At 48.4% G+C, this 18,631-nt stretch overlaps 2 protein-coding genes across 11 annotated transcripts in view; one reads left to right on the forward strand and one right to left on the reverse strand.

The window, feature by feature from the left end:
* Positions 1 to 1,141, forward strand: part of LOC145517574 (adenylate cyclase type 10-like) — a 53,218-nt gene extending 52,077 nt beyond the window's left edge. For 3 of the 5 annotated variants that reach the window (XR_014062162.1, XM_081520339.1, XM_081520346.1), the window contains one exon: positions 21 to 1,141. The gene's annotated coding sequence lies outside the window, so the exon portion shown is untranslated. The remainder of the gene's footprint in view (positions 1 to 20) is intronic. The other 2 variants (XM_081520354.1, XM_081520338.1) reach the window with 1 other exon arrangement.
* Positions 1,142 to 1,828: 687 nt separating this feature from the next.
* TREM2 (triggering receptor expressed on myeloid cells 2) lies at positions 1,829 to 18,555 on the reverse strand. Of its 6 annotated transcripts, none has more exons than XM_081520425.1 (7): positions 18,486 to 18,532; positions 6,413 to 6,554; positions 6,114 to 6,238; positions 4,617 to 4,967; positions 3,159 to 3,249; positions 2,223 to 2,416; positions 1,843 to 2,140 (listed from the first exon to the last, which is right to left on the reverse strand). In XM_081520425.1, exons 4-7 carry the CDS (start codon positions 4,924 to 4,926, stop codon positions 2,124 to 2,126), a joined length of 612 nt encoding a protein of 203 aa, XP_081376551.1. In that variant the 5' UTR covers positions 4,927 to 4,967; positions 6,114 to 6,238; positions 6,413 to 6,554; positions 18,486 to 18,532; the 3' UTR covers positions 1,843 to 2,123. The 6 variants fall into 6 exon arrangements, with proteins under 6 accessions (XP_081376548.1, XP_081376547.1, XP_081376546.1 ...); XM_081520424.1 differs by having other exon boundaries at positions 18,472 to 18,532; XM_081520422.1 differs by lacking the exon at positions 6,114 to 6,238 and having other exon boundaries at positions 1,829 to 2,140; positions 18,486 to 18,555.
* Between the last annotated feature and the right edge of the window lie 76 nt (positions 18,556 to 18,631).

Genomic DNA, 18,631 nt, shown 5'->3' on the forward strand with positions numbered 1-18,631 from the left:
ATTTTTGTTTGTCTTTACAGGTACGGAGCCTGAGGCTCAGAGCAGTTAAGGAACTTGCTTAAGGTTTCTTAAGGAGGCAAACTTGAAATTGGAAAACACTTGCAGTTCAGTGTGTGCTCCAGAGAGTGAAAGGCGGGATATCGCAGGGTACATGTCTCTGACATGGCCGAGCAGGAAGGAGCAAAGGCTGAGCTTCCAAGAGGAGGAAGGTTCCAGCAGCGCTCCACCACCAGGCACACCCGCGGAGCCTCCCCTTCCATCCCGCCACCCCCGGGGCCCAGGCGGGGTGGGAGGGAGGGCACTGGTGTGGACCCAGTTTGGGCTCTGCTCGGTCTTGGCTCCTAGACTGTGCCTGTGTCTGCAGGAAGAAGACGACTGCCCCAGGACCCGATGGGGAAGTTTCACTGAAGTGCAGCTGAGTCAGGGAGGCCAGGGCAACACAGACTGGACCAGGGTCCCGGAGCTGGGGGCAGAGGCCAGCGGAGCAGCCTCGGCGGGGAGTGGGTAGGGCAGGGCTGTGACGAGGGAGGTGACCTGTTAACATGAGGCTGAGACACAGGGCTGCATCGGGGGCCCTTTCCCAGTGATTCAAAACCCCAGGGACCCACACCCAGGTTAGGGAGCAGTGCAGCCACATGTGGCCATGGAGAGGAGCTCCTGGCCTTCCACATCTCTGAGGCCAGGACAGAGAACCTGCGGATATGGCCAACTTGCTTCCTCCTCTTGAGGACAGCCCACCTTCAGGGTAGCTTCCATCCACTTACCCCCTCATTCTAGGTCAGGAGGCGTGTGTGTGTCGGAGAGATGAGGTTCCCTGAGCTGCCTTGGTTGTTCCCTGTGTCTCGAATACTCTTCCTGCCTTGCTTCCTTGAGGTGTTTCTCAAGTGGTGCCTCCTGACTACCCTTTAGAATTACATCATTCCCCGGGCCTTCTGCCCTCCCCATACTCCCAGCCAGCTGACTGACTGACATTGTATTTGTCTGTCTGCTTTCTTCCCATTAGAACGAGGCTCTGTGTGGGCAGAAATCTTTGCTTGTCTTGTTCACTGTTGTGTCTCCAATGCCTAGACTGGTACCTGGCACAGAAAATATCAGTTTTTATTGAATATGTACATGAATAAATAAGTAGGATTGGGACTTCCCTGGTAGTCCTGTGGTTAGGACTCCACACTTCCACTGCTGGGGCCGAGGTTTGATCCCTGGTCCGGAAACTTAAGATTCTGCAAGCTATGCAGCATGGCTAAGAAAAGGGGGGAATTATTTTTAATAAATAAGTAGGGTTGAGCTAGAGGGAAGGGCACCTGGAATGTCCAGGCTGCACAGGGGACTCTGGGTAAACTTTTCCCTTTTGAGCCTCAGTTTCCCTTCTGTATGATGAGAGGCTTGGACTGGTAGTCCCCAGCTCTGGTATGCTGTACCGACAACCCAAGCCCTGCCATTTCTCTGGAGGGAGCATAACATGATAAAAACAAACCTCTAGGGAGATGAATGGATGAGTCAGAGATGGACTTGGGGGGCTTGAGACAGGCACAGGGAGGAAGGGGCCTGGGGTGGGGGCCCAGCAATAATCATAGGGGACCAGTGGACAGGAGGCAGGAGGATGAGAGAAGATGCTAGAGAAACTCCACAGAGGGAGGCAGGGCTTGGTAATCAGCTCTCTGGGAGGGAGAGAGAAGACTTAAAAAGTTTGGCCAGTTTGGAGCCTGTGGAAGTGGAGGGACATGGTATTCTAAGACCCTGGACCCTAAGGAGCCAGACCTTCTGTCTTCTCCTCATCAGTATTCACTCTCCTAGCCTTGTAGCAAAACAGAAGACCTTCATGACACCCTAAACCAGCAGATAAACATGCAGTCTTTGGTTTATTTGTGAGAGTGTTTAATGGCCAATGTCCAGAAGTTGGAGGTATCCTTCCTACCTCCCATGTGTGCACGCATGCACACACACACACACACACACACACACGGGCATACTTTCACGGGCCAGAGGAAGAAGGGTAGAGGCAGAGCGGCCTTTTGCCAAAGCAGAGCCAGGAGACTTGGTGGCCAGGGGGCGAGTGTGCAGCAGGCTGGGGTGATCTGTGCAGACCTCTCCTGAACCTCTCCTCCACCAAGGGTCTTCCTCTCTCATATGTCTCTCAGCTCTGCAACAGACAGAGTACTCACTCAGCACCTCTCTGCCCCACGTCTCCAGCCCCCAGCCACCACTGTGCTCTGCAAGCTCACCTGTCAGAGTTTGGAGCTGGTAACCTGGGTTGTGGCCACAGTCTGGTCCACTGGCCTGGGGTGACTGTTGTTTCTGCCCATGCCAGGCTGCAACCCAGAGGGCGCTGGCGGCTAGAAGCTTGCTGAGAAAGATGCAGGCCAGGAGGAAGAGGATGGAAGTGGGTGGGAAGGGGCTCTCCTCTTCCGAAAGGCTCCTTGGAGAAACAAAGAAGGCATGTGGAAGGCCATGAGGGGACACACATGTTGGAATCTGTCCTCAGAGAAAGAATGGGGAGACCCCGGGAGCTCTGGGGGCTGGGGACACCTCCCCACCCACCACCATCCCTGGATGAGGCTTTATGGGGCTTGGGGGAGCCTGTAGTCAGGAGACCTGAGTTCCAGGCATGGATCTGCCTGCTGAGTGCTTTTAAACAACCACCTCCCTCATTGAGCAGTTTTCTGCCTACATAATGGTATGAGGTAGTGTGTGTTTGTGTGTGTGCGCACACATGTGCACTTCGTGGTTATACTAACAGTGTTTAAACACCAGTACATAGTCAAGAACCAGTCAGAACTGATTCCGGTCCCATCAGGGAAGCAGGGATCTGGGGGTACCAGTTTTGTGCTGAAATATTAATCCTAAAACTTTCATTGTTGCTGAACTGTGGGGACTCTGTCTGAGGGCTGCCAGGGAAAGGGGTGGGAGGCCAGTCATTCAAGAGTCTTGGAGCAGCAGCTATTTATAAACTTTTAGGGAAGTTTTACAATACTTCAACAACTGGTACAGTTACACCAACACACACTGGCTGGTTGGAGGGGTGTTTAGACAAGATCACATACAGATCCCTTCCTGTTCCAATCGCCTTGGAATCTGTACTTCTGGCAGCTGCCACCCCATGCCTGGGCTCTGCAGGGTGGAGGTCTACCCAGGATCTTAGCAAAGACTTGTCACTGTACCTGGAGATGCTGTGCTCCACCTGGGGATTCTCGAAGCTCTCGGACCCCTCAGGGATCCAGAGATCTCCAGGGTCCTGGTAATCACGGGGGTCTGTGGGAGACAGAGCCTGTGAGCTGCCAGTCCCCTTCTTGAAGCCACAGTGGGGAGAACCCCTCTGGGTGGGGTGAAGCTCTCTGGGATCTCACCCTGTGCGGATCAAGTTGTTAACGTTTCTGAGCCTCAGTTTTCTCACCTGTACAGTGGAGCAATTAGGAACCCCTTCTTATTAATAGTGTTGCAGGATTCAGCAAGAACATCCTATGTCATGTACATCACCTCATAGGAGCTCAGTGACTGCACCCCCCACCCTCCTATCACACAGGGTCTTTGGGAAGAGCAAACAAGACGATGGGTGTTTCTGAAAGTCCAGTGTGGACTGTCAAGCTGTCTATACCAGCTACAGATTATTATTGTTGTTGTTATTCTTGTTATTCTTTTCCTGCTATATCTGTGGGAGTAAGCTGAGCCTTAGACTCATAGGATCGCAGTGTTTCCTCGCCACCTACTGCCATGGAGGTGGGGTTTGGGGTCTAAGGCAGATGGTCTCACCTACCCTCCCCATCTTAGACAAATTTTCTACCTTCATTTCCATGATAAGGGGCCATGTTAGGGGGAGGAGTTGGACAAAGAAAGAGTCAAAAAGGGATCTGTAACCTCAGATTTGTTCTCCTTTGGGACACAGGAGACACAGACTGAAGACTTTCCTGGAGGGCACCCCCCATGCAAGCATAAGGGTGAAAAGGGCCCCACCACTCCCTATCTCACCTAATTAAACCAGGAATGACAATCCCAAGCAGTTAACAGCAAGAAACTGGGGTGAGGGCTGTCACTGACCCCAAGCACTGTAAAACTCTGTCGTTTGTTTCTCACGGGAGCCATACGGGGTCAGTGGCACAGACTCCATCACCACCATTTAAAGATGGGGAAATGGAGACAGAGAGAGGAGAAGCAGTTGCCCCGGGTCACAGCAGTATTCTCTCCTAGGGCTGTTTTTCTGTACCAAGTTGGTGCTTAATCTACATCGGTAGGTGCATTGGGTGGTTGGGTGAGGGAATGAGTGAATATCCTCCTACTCCTTAAGGACCACCTCAGTGCTCACATCCCAACAGGATGCCAGATGGATAAAGCTGTTTGGAGGGGAGCAGGACCACAGCTAGCTCCTAAGTGTCTGTGTAAAGGAATGACTGTACCCTTCCTGCAAGCGGGGCACCGGGCTGGATGGTGACCCCCTCATGCAGTCAACAATTGGCACAACCAGCCGCAGTGGCCCTCAGTTGGGCAGGGGGACAAAATCCACACTGTGGGATCTCCCAGGGCCTTCAAAAGCCCTAAGGGTGGTCGGTCCTGTGCTCAGACACCACGGACTTGAGCACTCGAGCCCCAGCCTCGGGGTGGGGTGCCGTCAGCTGCCCACTCACCAGCCAGCACCTCCACCAGGACCTTCCTGAGGGTGTCGGCCTCGCTGCCACGGAGGCTCTGGCACTGGTAGAGGCCAGCATCGTGGGCTTGAAGATTCCGCAGCGTGATGGTGAGTGTGCCCCCCAGGGCGTCATCCGTGATGGCCGTGCTCCCGTTGCGCCTCTTCAGGAAGGACAGCAGCCACGAGGGGTGGGTGCTGACCACTGGTTGGCACAGGCCTTCTTCACCCAGCTGGCGGCACCAGGCTTTGCGTCTCCCCCAGTGCTTCAAGAAGTTGTAGGGGCAGGAGACCCGCAGGGACCGGCCCATCGTGCCCTGGAACACCGTGGTGTTGTGAGCTCCGGACAGCTCTGGGGACGAGACGTTCGTTCACTGTACCAAGTGTTTATTGAACACCTACTGTGTTCACTGAACAGAAGAGACAGAAATCCTGCCCTTAAGGAACTCAGGACTTTACACAAGTTGGGAGAAGGTGGCACAGACCAAGTATGTGTTTATAGGAAATGAGGAAACCAGGAAACCTGGATCCTGGTTCTGGCTTTATCACCACTGGACTTGTTGGATCTCTTTAGAGAAGTAATTGACCCTCTCTGAGCCTATTTCCAGAGACATTTGGTCTTGAAGTCCCCCCCGGTCCTAGGTTCTTCCTGTTACATGGAATCATGTCCTCATCTCTCACCCTCCATCTCAAGAGAGCAAGGCCAGTGGCCTCTCAGGCCTGGGGCTGGTCCCACGGGGGGCTGAACACTCCCTCCCCATGCCCACCATGTTTGCTAACTCTGCAGCTGCCCACGCCAATACCAGCCCCACATTCTCCTCTTTGTGACCTTTAGCTTCCCGCTTCCCTATTTCTGTGGCTTTGTTCCCCTTTCATGAGGGATGCATCTCAGAGCTATTTTGGGGGAGACATGAGGCTGCTATTTTAGGGACCCTCCTTGGGGTGGGGGAGCGCCAGTCTGTTGCCAGGGCAGGGGCTGAAAGAGAATCACCTAGTACCCTCTGCCTCAGCCTCCCTTCTCTTCAATCACATTGTCAACCACATGGTGACAGAAACTTGCCAGTAAGATTAGGAAGCTGGGGGCCTGTCTTTTGGAACCAGAGAGACCTGATAAGCAATATCCCCCATACGACCTTGTCCATCTGCCTCCAGGCAGACCAACATACCCCCCACTTTCCCTGCTCCACCTCTAGCTAAGAAACTCCAGCTTCACTGGAACATTCTCTCCTCTCACCCACATGTGACTTTTCCTCTGGGGAGAGCAAGAGGCATCCCCCAATGAGAAAAAGCTGTCGTGCAAAATTCTGGGGTGCTCATCCCTGCAGCTCAATCACAGAATCTTCAGCCCCAGGGCTGAGGACAGGAGGATCTTTAGAGCCCAGGAGGGGTACCCCAAAGACGCAGATTCCCAGTGCTGGGTTCTTTTCCCCCTCCCACCCTGCCACTCCTCTGAGGCTAGATTTATGCTTAAGTGGTTCAAAATTTTAGAGGCTCTTACCAATGCTCCCCAAACTTCCCCCAACTACTAGCTAGTGCCTGAGATGCCACCATCAGAACTCCTTCCCTTTCTAGGTGTCCGAGTCCACCAGCCTCTGCTGCCTCCACCTGCATGAAGAGCTGATACTGGGGGAGGGAGGGAAAGCGTGGAGAATATGGGGCACAGTGGGAAGCAGGGGTGCAGGAAATGCGGAGGATTTCAGCCATCTTCAGAGTGTGGCTCAGTGCTCCCCACCCACCCACTTGCCACATACTCAAGGAAGCGGAGGGAGAGTCGGCAGCGGAGGGAGGGACTCCTACCTGTGAGAGCGAGCAGGATGAGCAGCCCCACAGGCTCCATGGCACCCTTCCCTCGTGGAGGACAGACACAGGGTGCCTTGTGCAAGATCTCGTCTTTTCGAGAGGGTCAGGCTCCCCAGACGCTGCCCGCAGGAACTGGCTCCTGGAGGTTGAGCAATCGTCAGGACTGGGATCTGGCTTTATGATTCAGAGAGGGGGAGCAGGGCGGGGGAGGTGAAGACAGGAGAGGAGGAGCCACCGCTGCAGCCCAGCAGTGGGCTGCTGTGGATCCCAGACCTCTGAGAGGGCAGCCCACTGTCCAGCCCGTACCAGCCTTCTCATTGGTTGAGAAGATTATCCTTTCTCCACTCAATTGCCTTAGTATCTTTATTGAAAGTCTCTTGGCAGGTGGGTCTACTTCTTGACTGTCCATTCTGTTCCATTGATCTATGTGTTGAGCGTTTTACCAGTTACACCCCATCTTGACTACTCACTGGGGCTTTACTTTTTTTTTTACTGGAGTACAAGTGTTTTACGATGTTGTGTTTCTGCTGTACTAACAAAGTGAATCAGCTTTATGTATACATATATCCCCTCCCTCCTGAGCCTCCCTCCCTCCCCTGCCCCTGGTTCCCAACCCTCTGGGTCATCACAGAGCACTGAGATGAGCTCCCTGTGCTATACAGCAGCTTCCTACCAGCTATCTATTTTACACATAGTAGTGCACATATGTCAGCGCTACTTTCCCAGTTCATTCCACCCTCTCCTTCTCCCTCTTAGTCCACATGTCTGTTCTCTACATTTATGTCTCTATTCCTGCCCTACAAATAGGTTCATCAGTACCATTTTTCTAGATTTCGTACATAGGAGTTAATATGCAATATTTGTTTTTCTCTTTCTGACACTTCATTCTGTATGACAGGCTCTAGGTCCATCCACATCACTACGAATGACTCAATTTCATTCCTTTTTATGGCTGAGTAATATTCCATTGTGTGTATATATATATATATATATATATATATATATACACCACATCTTCTTTATCCATTCATCTGTCAATGGACATTTAGGTTGCTTCCATGTCCTGTCTATTGTAAATAGTGCTGCTGTGAACATTGGGGTACTTTTTAAATTACATGTCTTTTTGAATTATGGTTTTCTCAGGGTATATGCCCTAGTGGGATTGCTGGGTCATATTCATTGTAACTTTATAACAAGTCTTAAAATCAGGTGATGTAATCCAACTATACTGTTCCTTCTCAAAATGGTTTTAGCTGCTTTAGTAACTTTGCTTTAGATTATAAATTTTAGAATCTGCCTGTCAATTTCTACCCCCTACACTCTCCCCATAGCCTATTAGGCTTTTGATGAGATTTCATTGACTCTATAGCTTAATTTGGGGGGAACTAGACATCTTAATGGGCTTCCCTGGTGGGGTGGCTCAGCAGTAAAGAATCCATCCAACTACAATGCAGGAGATGCAGGTTCGATCCCTGGGTTGGGAAGATACCCTGGATTGGGAGAAGGAAATGGCTACCCACTCCACTATTATTGCCCCCAAAATTGCATGGACACAGGAGCCTGATGGGCTACAATCCATGGGGTTGCAAAAGAGTCAGACATGACTTAGTGACTAAACAACAAACATCTTAACCCTATTGAGTCTTTCAATCCGTGGACACTGTTTAGCTCACCATTTATTTATTTCTTCTATGGCTTCTGTCACCAATGTTTTATGGTTTTCAGCTTACACATCTTTCACGTATTTTGTTAAATTTCTCTCTGGTCCATGATTTTGGTGCCATTTTAAAAGTGTTTCTAGCTTCTTATATCTTAGGCCGAAACAGAACTCGAAAATCCCCTGAATCTTTTTACATTAGTTCCAGTCCCATTTATGCTCCGTTCTGACCTCTTCTTCCCTCATCCTTCCTACCTGAGAAAAGGGTATGATTTTTATTCCTCTAAGCCTCATAGCAAAGGACAGGCACCAAGAAATCTTTGCCGATTCATGTATATGAATTCACAGCGTGTGCATATCAAACTCTTTCTTCTCTAAGCTTGCGCTGATTTGTAGTTCAATCCCCTGATTCTCATATCTGAGCACAGGAACATTCTACATGACCCCACTTTCAAGCACAGAATCCTTCCTTTCTGCTTGCTAAATCTGAAAGATACCTGCTACCTCACGCTTGGGCACAGATCTCTCCCCCTCTAATACATCATTCAATCTGAATGCCATCATTCTCTGATTATTGTTGTTATTCAGTTGCTCAGTCATGTCTGACTCTGTGACCCCATGGACTGCAGCACGCCAGGCTTCTCTGTCCTTCACCATCTCCCGAAGCTTGCTCAAACTCATGTTCATTGAGTCACTGATGCCATCCACCATCTCATCCTGTCATCCATTCCCTTCTCCTCCTGCCTTCAGTCTTTCCCAGCATCAGAATCTTTTCTAATGATTCAGCTCTTCACATCAGGGGACCAAAGTATTGGAGTTTCAGCTTCAGCATCAGTTCTTCCAATGAATATTCAGGGTTGATTTCCTTTAGGATTGACTGGTTTGATCACCTTGCATCCAAGGGACTCTCAAGAGACTTCTCCAACATTACAGTTCAAAAGCATCAATTCTTCAACACTCAGCCTTCTTTACAGTCCAACACTCACATCCATATGACTACTGGAAAAACCATAGCTTTGACTAGATGGACTTTTTTTGCTAAAGTGATGTCTCTGTTTTTTAATATGCTGTCTAGGTTTGTCAAAGCTTTTCTTCCAAGGAGCAAGTGGCTTTTAATTTCATGGCTGGAGTCACCATCTGCAGTGATTTTGGAGCCCCCCAAAATAAAGTCTGTCACTGTTTCCATTGTTTCCCCATCTATTTGCCATGAAGTGATGGGACCAGATGCTATGATCTTCATTCTTTGAATGTTGAGTTTTAAGCCAGCTTTTTTACTCTCCTCTTTAATTTTCGTCAAGAGGCTCTTCAGTTCCTCTTCACTTTCTGCCATAAGGGTGTTATCATCTGCATATCTGAGGTTATTAATATTTCTCCCAGCAATCTTAATTCCAGCTTGTACTTCATCCAGCCTGACATTTCGCATGATGTACTCTGCATAGAAGTTAAATAAGCAGGATGACAATAGACAGCCTTGACATACTCCTTTCCCAATTTGGAACCAATCTGTTGTTCCATGTCCAGTTCTAACTGTTGCTTCTTGACCTGCATACAAGTTTCTCAGGAGGCAAGTAAGGTGGTCTGTTATTCCCAACTCTTGAAGAATTTTCCACAGTTTGTTGTGATCCACACAGTCAAAGGCTTTAGCGTAGTCAATGAAGCAGAAGTAGATGTTTTTCTGGAATTCCCTTGCTTTTTCTATGATCCAATGGATGTTGGCAATTTGATCTCTGATTCCCCTGCCTTTTCTAAATCCAGCTTGTACATCTGGAAGTTCTCAGTTCACATACTGTTGAAGCCTGGCTTGGAGAATTTTGAGCATTACTTTACTAGCATGTGAAATGAGTGCAATTGTGCAGTAGTTTGAACATTCTTTGGCATTGCCCTTCTTTGGGATTGGAATGAAAACTGACCTTTTCCAGTCTTGTGGCCACTGCTGAGTTTTCCATATTTGTTGGCATATTGAGTGCAGCACTTTAACAGCATCATCTTTTAGGATTTGACATAGCTCAGCTGGAATTCCATCAGTTCCACTAGCTTTGTTTGTAGTGATGCTTCCTAAGGCCCACTCGACTTCCCACTCCAAGATGTTTGGCTCTAGGTGAGTGATCACACGGGGTCATGAAGATCTTTTTTGTATAGTTCTTCTGTGTATTCTTGCCACCTCTTCTTAATATCTTCTGCTTTTGTTAGGTCCATACCATTTCTATTCTTTATTGTGCCTATCTTTGCATGAAATGGTATCCCTTGGTATCTAATTTTCTTGAAGCGATCTCTAGTCTTTCCCATTCTATTGTTTTCCTCTGTTTCTTTGCATTGTTTACTTAGGAAGTCTTTCTTAACTCTCTTTGCTATTCTTTGGAACTCTGCATTCAGATGGGTGTATCTTTCCTTTTCTCCCTTGCCTCTGGCTTCTCTTCTTTTGTCAGCTATTTGTAAGGCCTCCTCAGACAACCATTTTGCCTTTTTGCATTTCTTTTTCTTGGGGATGGTTTTGATCACCACCTCCTGTACAATGTCACAAACCTCTGTCCATAGTTCTTCAGGCACTCTATCAGATCTAATCCCTTGACTTTATTTGTTACTTCCACTATGTAATTGTAAGGGATTTGATTTAGGTCATACCTGAATGCCCTAGTGGTTTTCCATACTTTCTTCAATTTAGTCTGAATTTTGCATTAAGAAGTTCATGATCTGAGCCATAGTCAGCTCCCGGTCTTGTTTTTGCTGACAGTATAGAGCTTCTCCATCTTCTGCTGCAAAGAATATAATCAATGTGATTTCAGTATTGACCATCTGGTGATGTCCATGTGTAGAGTCATCTCTTGGGTTATTGGAAAAGGGTATTTGCAATGACCAGTTAATTCTCTTGGCAAAACTCTATTAGCCTTTGCCCTGCTTCATTTTGTACGCCAGTGCCAAACTTGCCTGTTACTTCAGGTATCTATTGACTTCCTACTTTTGCATTCCAGTCCCCTGTGATGAAAAGGCCATCTTTTTTGGGTGTCAGTTCTAGAAGGTCTTGTAGGTCTTCATAGAAGTGGTCATCTGAATTAAATTCACCCATTCTGGTCGATTTTAGTTCACTGATTCCTAAAATATCAATGTTTACTCTTGCCATCTCCTGTTTGACCACTTCCAATTTACCTTGATTCATGGACCTAACATTCCAGGTTCCTAGGCAATATTGTTCTTTACAGCCTCAGACTTTACTTTCACCACCAGACACATCCACAACTGGGTGTCATTTCTGCTTTGGCTCAGCCTCTTCATTCTTTCTGGAGCTATTTCTCTACTCTTCTCCAGTAGCCATATTGGGCACCTACCGACCTGAGTTCATGTTTCAGTGTCCTATCTTTTTGCTTTTCATACTGTTCATGGGGTTGTCAGGGCAAGAATGATGAAGTGGTTTGCCATTCCCTTCTCCAGTGGACCACGTTTTGTCCTAACTCTCCACCACAACCCATCTGTCTTGGGTGGCCCTACAGAGCACAGCTCATAGTTTCATTGAGTTAGACAAGGCTGTGATCCATGTGATCAGTTTGCTTAGTTTTCTGTGATTGTGGTTTTCATTCTGTCTGCCCTCTGAAGGATGAGAATAAGAGGTTTGTGGAAGCTTCCCGGTGGGAGGGACTGACTGTGGGTAAAACTGAGTCTTGCTCTGATGGTCAAGGCCATACTCAATACATCTTTAATCCAATTTTCTGCTGATGGGTGGAGCTGTGTTTCCTCTCTGTAGTTTGGCCTGAGGTCAAACTATGGTAGGGGTAATGGAGGTAATGGTGACCTCCTTCAAAAAGACATGCCAGCATGCTGTGGCTCCCAGGACTGTTGTAGTCAGTGCCCCTGATCCCGTGGCAGGCTGCTGTTTGACCCATGCCTCTGCTGGAGACTCCCGGGCCCTCACAGCACGTCTGACTCAGCCTCTTGTGGGGTCACTGCTCCTTTCTCCTGGGTCCTGGTACACAGAAGGTTTTGTTTGTGCCCTCCAAGAGCCCATTTCACTGGGGGCTCTCAGTCCTTTTGTTGGATCCCCAGGTTGGGAAATCTGTTGTGTGCTCTAGAACTTTTGCAACAGTGATTGCATGCATGCATTTATTCACTTGCCATGTATGTGCTGGAGAACTCAGGTCTCTTGGAGCCTCGAGGTTCCTGGATACAATGGTGACATTGCTGAGGGAAGCCCTAGAACCAGAAGCATGACTTGGGGGAACTGATGTCTAACTTTGACTGAGACTTCACAGCTCCTGGGGCCATCGTTTTCAAAATGCCTGGAGGTTTCCTAGTAAACTGCTTATAGCAGGTCTCCCAAATCATCAATGTCTTCAAACACACATTTCTACTCCCTCTCTTTCCCTAGAAATAAATCAAGGCCATCATGTGTGAGCATCCTCACCCTCTTTCAGATTCTCTGTTATCCTCCTGTCACCACTCTCACCAACCTGGGCAGCCAGAGAAGCACCAGATTCCAGTCAGGACCATGGCCAGCACCCATCCCGGGCTGGGGAAGGGTGTGGTTGCCAAACCTTCTGCTGCTGCTGCTGCTAAGTTGCTTCAGTTGTGTCCAACTCTGTGAGACCCCATAGACGGCAGCCCACCAGGCTCCCCCATCCCTGGGATTCTCCAGGCAAGAACACTGGAGTGGGTTGCCATTTCCTTCCCCAATGCATGAAAGTGAAAGTGAAGTCTCTCAGTCGTGTCCGACTCTTAGCAACCCCACGGACTGCAGCCTACCAGGCTCCTCCGTCCATGGGAGTTTCCAGGCAAGAGTACTAGAGTGGGGTGCTGGAACAACTCAAATTCTATCCAGGCACACCAGTAACCCAACCTGGGAAATCCCCTGCCCAGCCCTGCCTGAGAAGTGAGCTTGAGAAAGCGTTTGGTGGTACCCACTCCACTCTTGACTGGGTTAACCAACCACAGACATTAGAGCCTATAAACATCACTGACTGATAAGCAGCCACTTAACACTTCCCTTGTTGGTCTTGTTCTGCTTTTACTCGATCTCGCCTTCCTGGGTCCACACCCCTGCCTTCCAGCCCCAAGCTCTCTCTCACATCTGATCCCTCAGACGTGGCCTGCTCCCACCTGTCTTTGTATCACTCTCTGCCACTTCCAGCTGGGCAATTCTCCCATTATTGAAAATGAAAGTGAAGTTGCTCAGTCGTGTCCAACTCTTTGCAACCCCATGGACTGTAGCCTAACAGGCACCTCCGTCCATGGGATTCTCCAGGCAAGAGTACTGGAGTGGGTTGCCATTTCTTTCTCCAGGGGATCTTCCCAAACCAGGGACAGAACCCAAGTCTCCTGCATTGCAGGCAGACGGCCACCAGGGAAGCCCAATTATTAAGCCCAATTATTATCTCCCATTATTGAGATCTCATATTTCTAAGGTAAGGATCTCAACCTCTGTCCAGGGGCCATGGTGATGCAGGACATCAGGTCAAAGGGAAGATCTGGTTGAGAACACAGGAGCTTAGAGGCAAAGACCCATGCTCTGAGCCTGGTGACCAGTATCATAGGTGCTGGGAGTCTCACTTGCTGCTTGATTGGACCAGAACTGGACCAGATCTGGCAGGAGTGGGAGAGGATGTCTAGCCTGAACGTGGGGCAGAGTGTGGGAACTAGAAGCCTGGGTGGGACAGAAACTGAAACTACAGACTAGGGGTTAAGCACACAGAGTCTGCTTCTTACAGTGAGGAGGTCCTGCTCTGTTATTTACTAGCTATTGGGCAGGTCTCCTAACTCTCCAGCAGCTTCAATATCTGGGTGTGTAAATGTATGTGATCGATTGTGAAGTGCTCAAAAAAGTAGCTGACATTATTTTCCTCCCTCTTCAATATATTTTTCTCTAAATTCTTCCTTTCTTCTTCCTGTCTATGTCCATCCCAGATTTCCATTTCCTTTTCCTTTTCCAAGATTACCTCTCTCTCTCTCTCTCTCTGCCCTTGCCAATCCCCAGGAACCTACTTTCTCACCTATGTCCTCTCTCTTCCAGTATTTTCAAGCTCTACTGGCCTCCCACCCCCACGGCCTTTTCCTCCATGGTCACATGGACACAGTCTCAACTATCCCGAAAGGCCCTCATGTCTCTGCTTCCTCTTCAACTGCTGCCCTTTTATTATCTTATATATATATTTTATTTTTAAAAAATTTAGAGACGGCTTTGCTGTTCATGCTCTTCAACTGCTTCTTTGAGTCTGACCCCTACAAGTCACAGTGGCCTCGTCCCAGTCCTCCCCTTCTTGGCTTTTCTGCTGCCTTTGATATCCTGGACCACTAGGCCAGTCATCCCTCCCTCCTGCCCCCTCCACCAACCCATGATCTTACTGTTCAGACCTGCTCTGTTGCTAGGAGAGTGACCCCTCTGGACTGCGTCACCCAGGATCCCAGCCCACTGGCTTACTGCTGGGTTAAGTCAAAGGAAGATATTGGCAGGAGTTTGGAGGTCAAGAGGAGAAATAAGTTAGAGTCTTTACTTTCCCCTGCTCCCTCCATGTGTCCTGTGGTTTGAACAGGGTCTGCTTTCCTCTGTAGCAATAGCTCTCATTAGTGGTCCCTCTTCTGTGGCTCTGGTGCTCACTCAGTTCCAATAACACAATTTTCTCTCCCTGGTTTTTCAAGTCTTGGGGTGTTAACAGCTCCGTCTTTCAATGCATCATGACTCCTTCCCTTATCCTTGACCACTCCTCTGTAAAGAACCTTGTTAAAATAGTTGATGTTGTTTTTGTGGTTTAGTCACTAAGTTGTATCTGACTCTATTGTGACCCCTTGGATTGTGGCCCACCAGGCTCCTCTGTCAATGGGATTTTCCAGGCAAGGATACTGGAGTGGGTTGCCATTTCCTTCTCCAGGGGATCTTCCTAATCCAGGAATCGAACCCACGTCTCCTGCATTGTAGGTGGATTCTTTACTGCTGAGCCACTGGGGAAGCCCCAAAATGATTGATAATTCAACGCTTTTGTGTAAAAGCTATCTGTTCCTGGCAGGGAACTTGGCCTACAAATGCCCTCTCCTTCTTGACATTCCTTTCCTTCTTATAGAAGGGAACAGGACAGCCTGGAGCATTCTTCTCAGAGGCACATTCATTTATTCCACAAAGATTTTCCAAGCACCTGTCATGTGCCAGGGCTTCCCTGGTAGTTCAGTCAGTAAAGAATCTGCCTGCAATGCAGAAGACCTGGGTTTGATCCCTGGTCAGGAAGATCCCCTGGAGAAGGAAATGGTAACCCACTCCAGTATTCTTGCCTGGAGAATCCCATGGACAGAGATGCCTAATGGACTACATTTCATGGGGTAGAAAGAAGCAGACACAATTTAGTGATTAAACACTACCACCATGTCCCAAGGACCAGGCCAGGCGCTAGGGAGGTGCAATAAACAAGAGGCAGTGCCTCTCTGATGCTCGGTGTGGAAGTGATGTTGATGCTGTTAATTTGTAGAGGCCAAATTCTAGACGGTGAACACCTGGGTTTGGGGAATGAAAGGAGGCCCTCAAATGGGTCATCTGAGAAAGTCTGAGGCATCTCTGGCCATCTCATTCAGAAAGGGAGCTTTGGACTTCTGGTCTAAGATCCAGTTGAGAAATCGGGATGCCTGTCAAGGTAGAAATAAGACCAGGCTTTGACCACAGATATCTGCCAACTGAAGACTGGCCTTGCCTTAGTCAGATGCATAATGCCTTAAAGATAAAAGAGAATTATTAGAGAATTGCAGCCTTTCTGAAAAGAAGGGAAAAGTTCCCCCACGGAGGGGCTGATTCCCACCTCCAGCACCGACTGGGCCCCACATGATGGCACTGTTAAGCTGTGATGCTTTGGCCTGAGCTCGGTCACAAGGCCTTCCCTCCACACCCACAGCACGTTGGGCAATCAGGGATCAACAAGGAAATAATCTTGACACCAGTGTGCATCTAGATCAGCCCTTCCTAACATTATCCAGCCATGAGATGCTTTTAAATTTACTCTCAATTTTGAGATATCTGCCAGGACCCCGGAGTTAGAATAGAAATAGTAGAACTAGATTAGATTTGATTCGAATAGAAAGGGGCTAGATTAGCATAGAAAGCAAAACTAGTCCTAAAGACAGATTAGTTGCTGCAAAATTTGCTCGTTTCCAAAAAAATTTTTTTTAGAATTTTAAAAATCTCAATTTAGAAAAAATAGATAATTTGTAAAGACCTAGTATTGAAATGATAAGACTCAAGATTTAACTACGTAGAAAACATACAGCAAATGATATCAACATTTATTTGGAATACTTGTGCAGTTGAAACATCATAACTTCAAACCGCATGCAATTTCCCCCAGTATCAGCTGCCACATTTAGGTGGGGCCCAGCTTTAAAGGGAGGTTATGCCTATTAACATGAATAGCTATATAAAATGTATTTAGCATTTGTAAAACCTTTTAAAAACTACATTCAAATAATTTTTATGGGGAAAAATATATAAAAGTTTTCTCTAAAAATGTAAAAGTGGTCCATAATCCCACCACTTAAGTCACACTAACATTTATTGAGGCTTACTATGTGTTAGGCATTGGTTTGAACACTTTATATGTTACATCATTACCCATCAGGTTGATAATATTATTGTTCAGATAACTGAGATCCAGAGAAATTAAACAACTTGCCTAGGATCACACAGCTCATATAAGATAGAAGTTAGATTTAGATCAACATAATCTGGCTCCCCAGTAGCTCAGATGGTAAAGAATCCGCCTGCAATGCAGGGGACCTGGGTTCAATCCCTGGGTCGGAAAGATTCCGTGGAGAAGCAAACAGTTACCCCCTCCAGTATTCTTGCCTAGAGCATACCATGGACAGAGGAGCCTGTTGAGCTATAGTCCATAGGGCCGCAGAGAGTTGGACACAGCTGAGTGACTAGCACAACACAATCTGGGTTCAGAGTCAATCCTCTGCACTGTATTGAGTGGAATTTTCCTCCCCTCCTCTAACTCAGTTCTCCAGGAATAACTGTAGTACTATTCTGATGTATGTTCACAGAGACAGAAGTGCACCGCCCACCCCCTCCCCAAGGAATGATTCAGAACTCTGGGAAGTCCAGGCCGTGTGGGCAGAAGGGTGATATCCTGCCACATTTTGGGGAAGATTACTTGGAACTGCAGATTCATCACTTCTCAAGGTCATCGAGTCCCACTGCCAACCAGAGCAGCGGCCCCCGGGCAAAATCCCAGTGAATCACGCGGCCTCTTCTGTCATCTCACCTCCTCCTGCTCAGTAGCCCATTTGGGAATGTTTTTGTTATGACCTTGCTCGCCCTCAGTCACAAGGAGATGTCCACCTTGCCCACAGGACCTGAGAGTTAGGCTGTGACACAGCCAGAAATGGAGTGGAGGGTTGGAGAGGAGAAGGGAGGGTGGTCTGAGGTCTGGTGGGAAGGTATGTGAGGATAAGGTCTTCCTCCAGGAGGCAGGCGGGGTGAATGCCTATCACTTGTGCCGCCTCCGCCATCATCAGCCACCTGAGAACCACCAGGCAGGGTAGAGGAGAAACCAGACCACAGGTGGTAGTAACCATAGAGTGTTACTCCCCTAGACCGTTGCAGCTTGGAATGGCTCCCTGCCTGTACTGAAAGACAGAGAAGAGCTGCAAGTGGGGAGAAGGAAAAAGAAGGAGCTCTGGTCACATCCCTGGCACTGGGCCCTTTAAGTCCCTGATCTCATTTTATCCCCACAACAACCCTGTAAAACAGTGGTTCCCAACCGGGGTGGTGTGTCCACCAAGGCAAATTTGGTAATACCTGGAGACATTTTTGGTTGTCATGACTGTGCACTCTGAGGGGTATTTGTGCTATTGTTATCTAACGGGTAGAGGCCAAGGATGCTGCTAAATATTCTACAACCTACAATACAGCCCCTCAAAACAAGGAAATGTTCAGAATAATATCCAAATGTCAATAGTGCAAAGGGTAAGAAACCTGGATATTAGGTGGGAATGTTATTGGTCCCATTTTGCAGATGAAAAAACTGAGGCTCAAAGAGGTGAAGTGACCAGAAGCAAACCATCCAGCTCCATTTCATTCCCTGAGGGCCAGGTATCCAAGGGAATGTGGTAGTTGGAGGCATTTGGCACAGTCAACAGTGGGTGGGAGGAAATGAAGGGCTTCGAGGACAGGAGTGAGGCGACAGTAGCTGTCAGTGACAGGGTGGGAGGCACCAGTGGTCCTCCTGGTGCTCCTGATGGTGGATAGTGCTGAAACTGGAAGGATGACTGAGAGGGGAACATCCCTATCTCGCTGCCCCACACTCAAGGACTCTCTCTCTAGCCCCCAGTCCTGGGCAAGAGGAGAACACACACATGGTCCTGCAGACACATGGATGCCTCCTTCCCCCCAACCTGTGTTGTCACCCCTGGATAAATTCCTGCTCATCCAACAGACCCAGGTGGTGTCACCTCCTCTGGGGAGTCCTCCAGGAGAGTCCATGCCCCTGGCTTTCTCCAACAACCTGGTCCTCCCTTCACTGGACCTACCCAACATGCTTCTATGATGTCTACATGTATGACATGTAACATCATACAGACATGTAAATAATCCTTTA

Source organism: Giraffa tippelskirchi, chromosome 8, assembly GCF_054371585.1.
Source record: "Giraffa tippelskirchi isolate mGirTip1 chromosome 8, T2T-mGirTip1v1.2.pri, whole genome shotgun sequence".
In the NCBI taxonomy this organism is placed as follows: Eukaryota; Metazoa; Chordata; class Mammalia; order Artiodactyla; family Giraffidae; genus Giraffa; species Giraffa tippelskirchi.

Excerpts from the sequence above, each read along its gene's own strand:
- TREM2 (XM_081520422.1), bottom strand. The coding sequence starts at position 6,452 with ATGGAGCCTGTGGGGCTGCTCATCCTGCTCGCTCTCACAG. Across the intron at positions 3,250-4,616 it reads CCTGGTGGAGGTGCTGGCTG|ACCCCCGTGATTACCAGGAC; the intron begins GTGAGTGGGCAG and ends TGTCTCCCACAG. Across the intron at positions 2,417-3,158 it reads GTGGAGCACAGCATCTCCAG|GAGCCTTTCGGAAGAGGAGA; the intron begins GTACAGTGACAA and ends TGTTTCTCCAAG.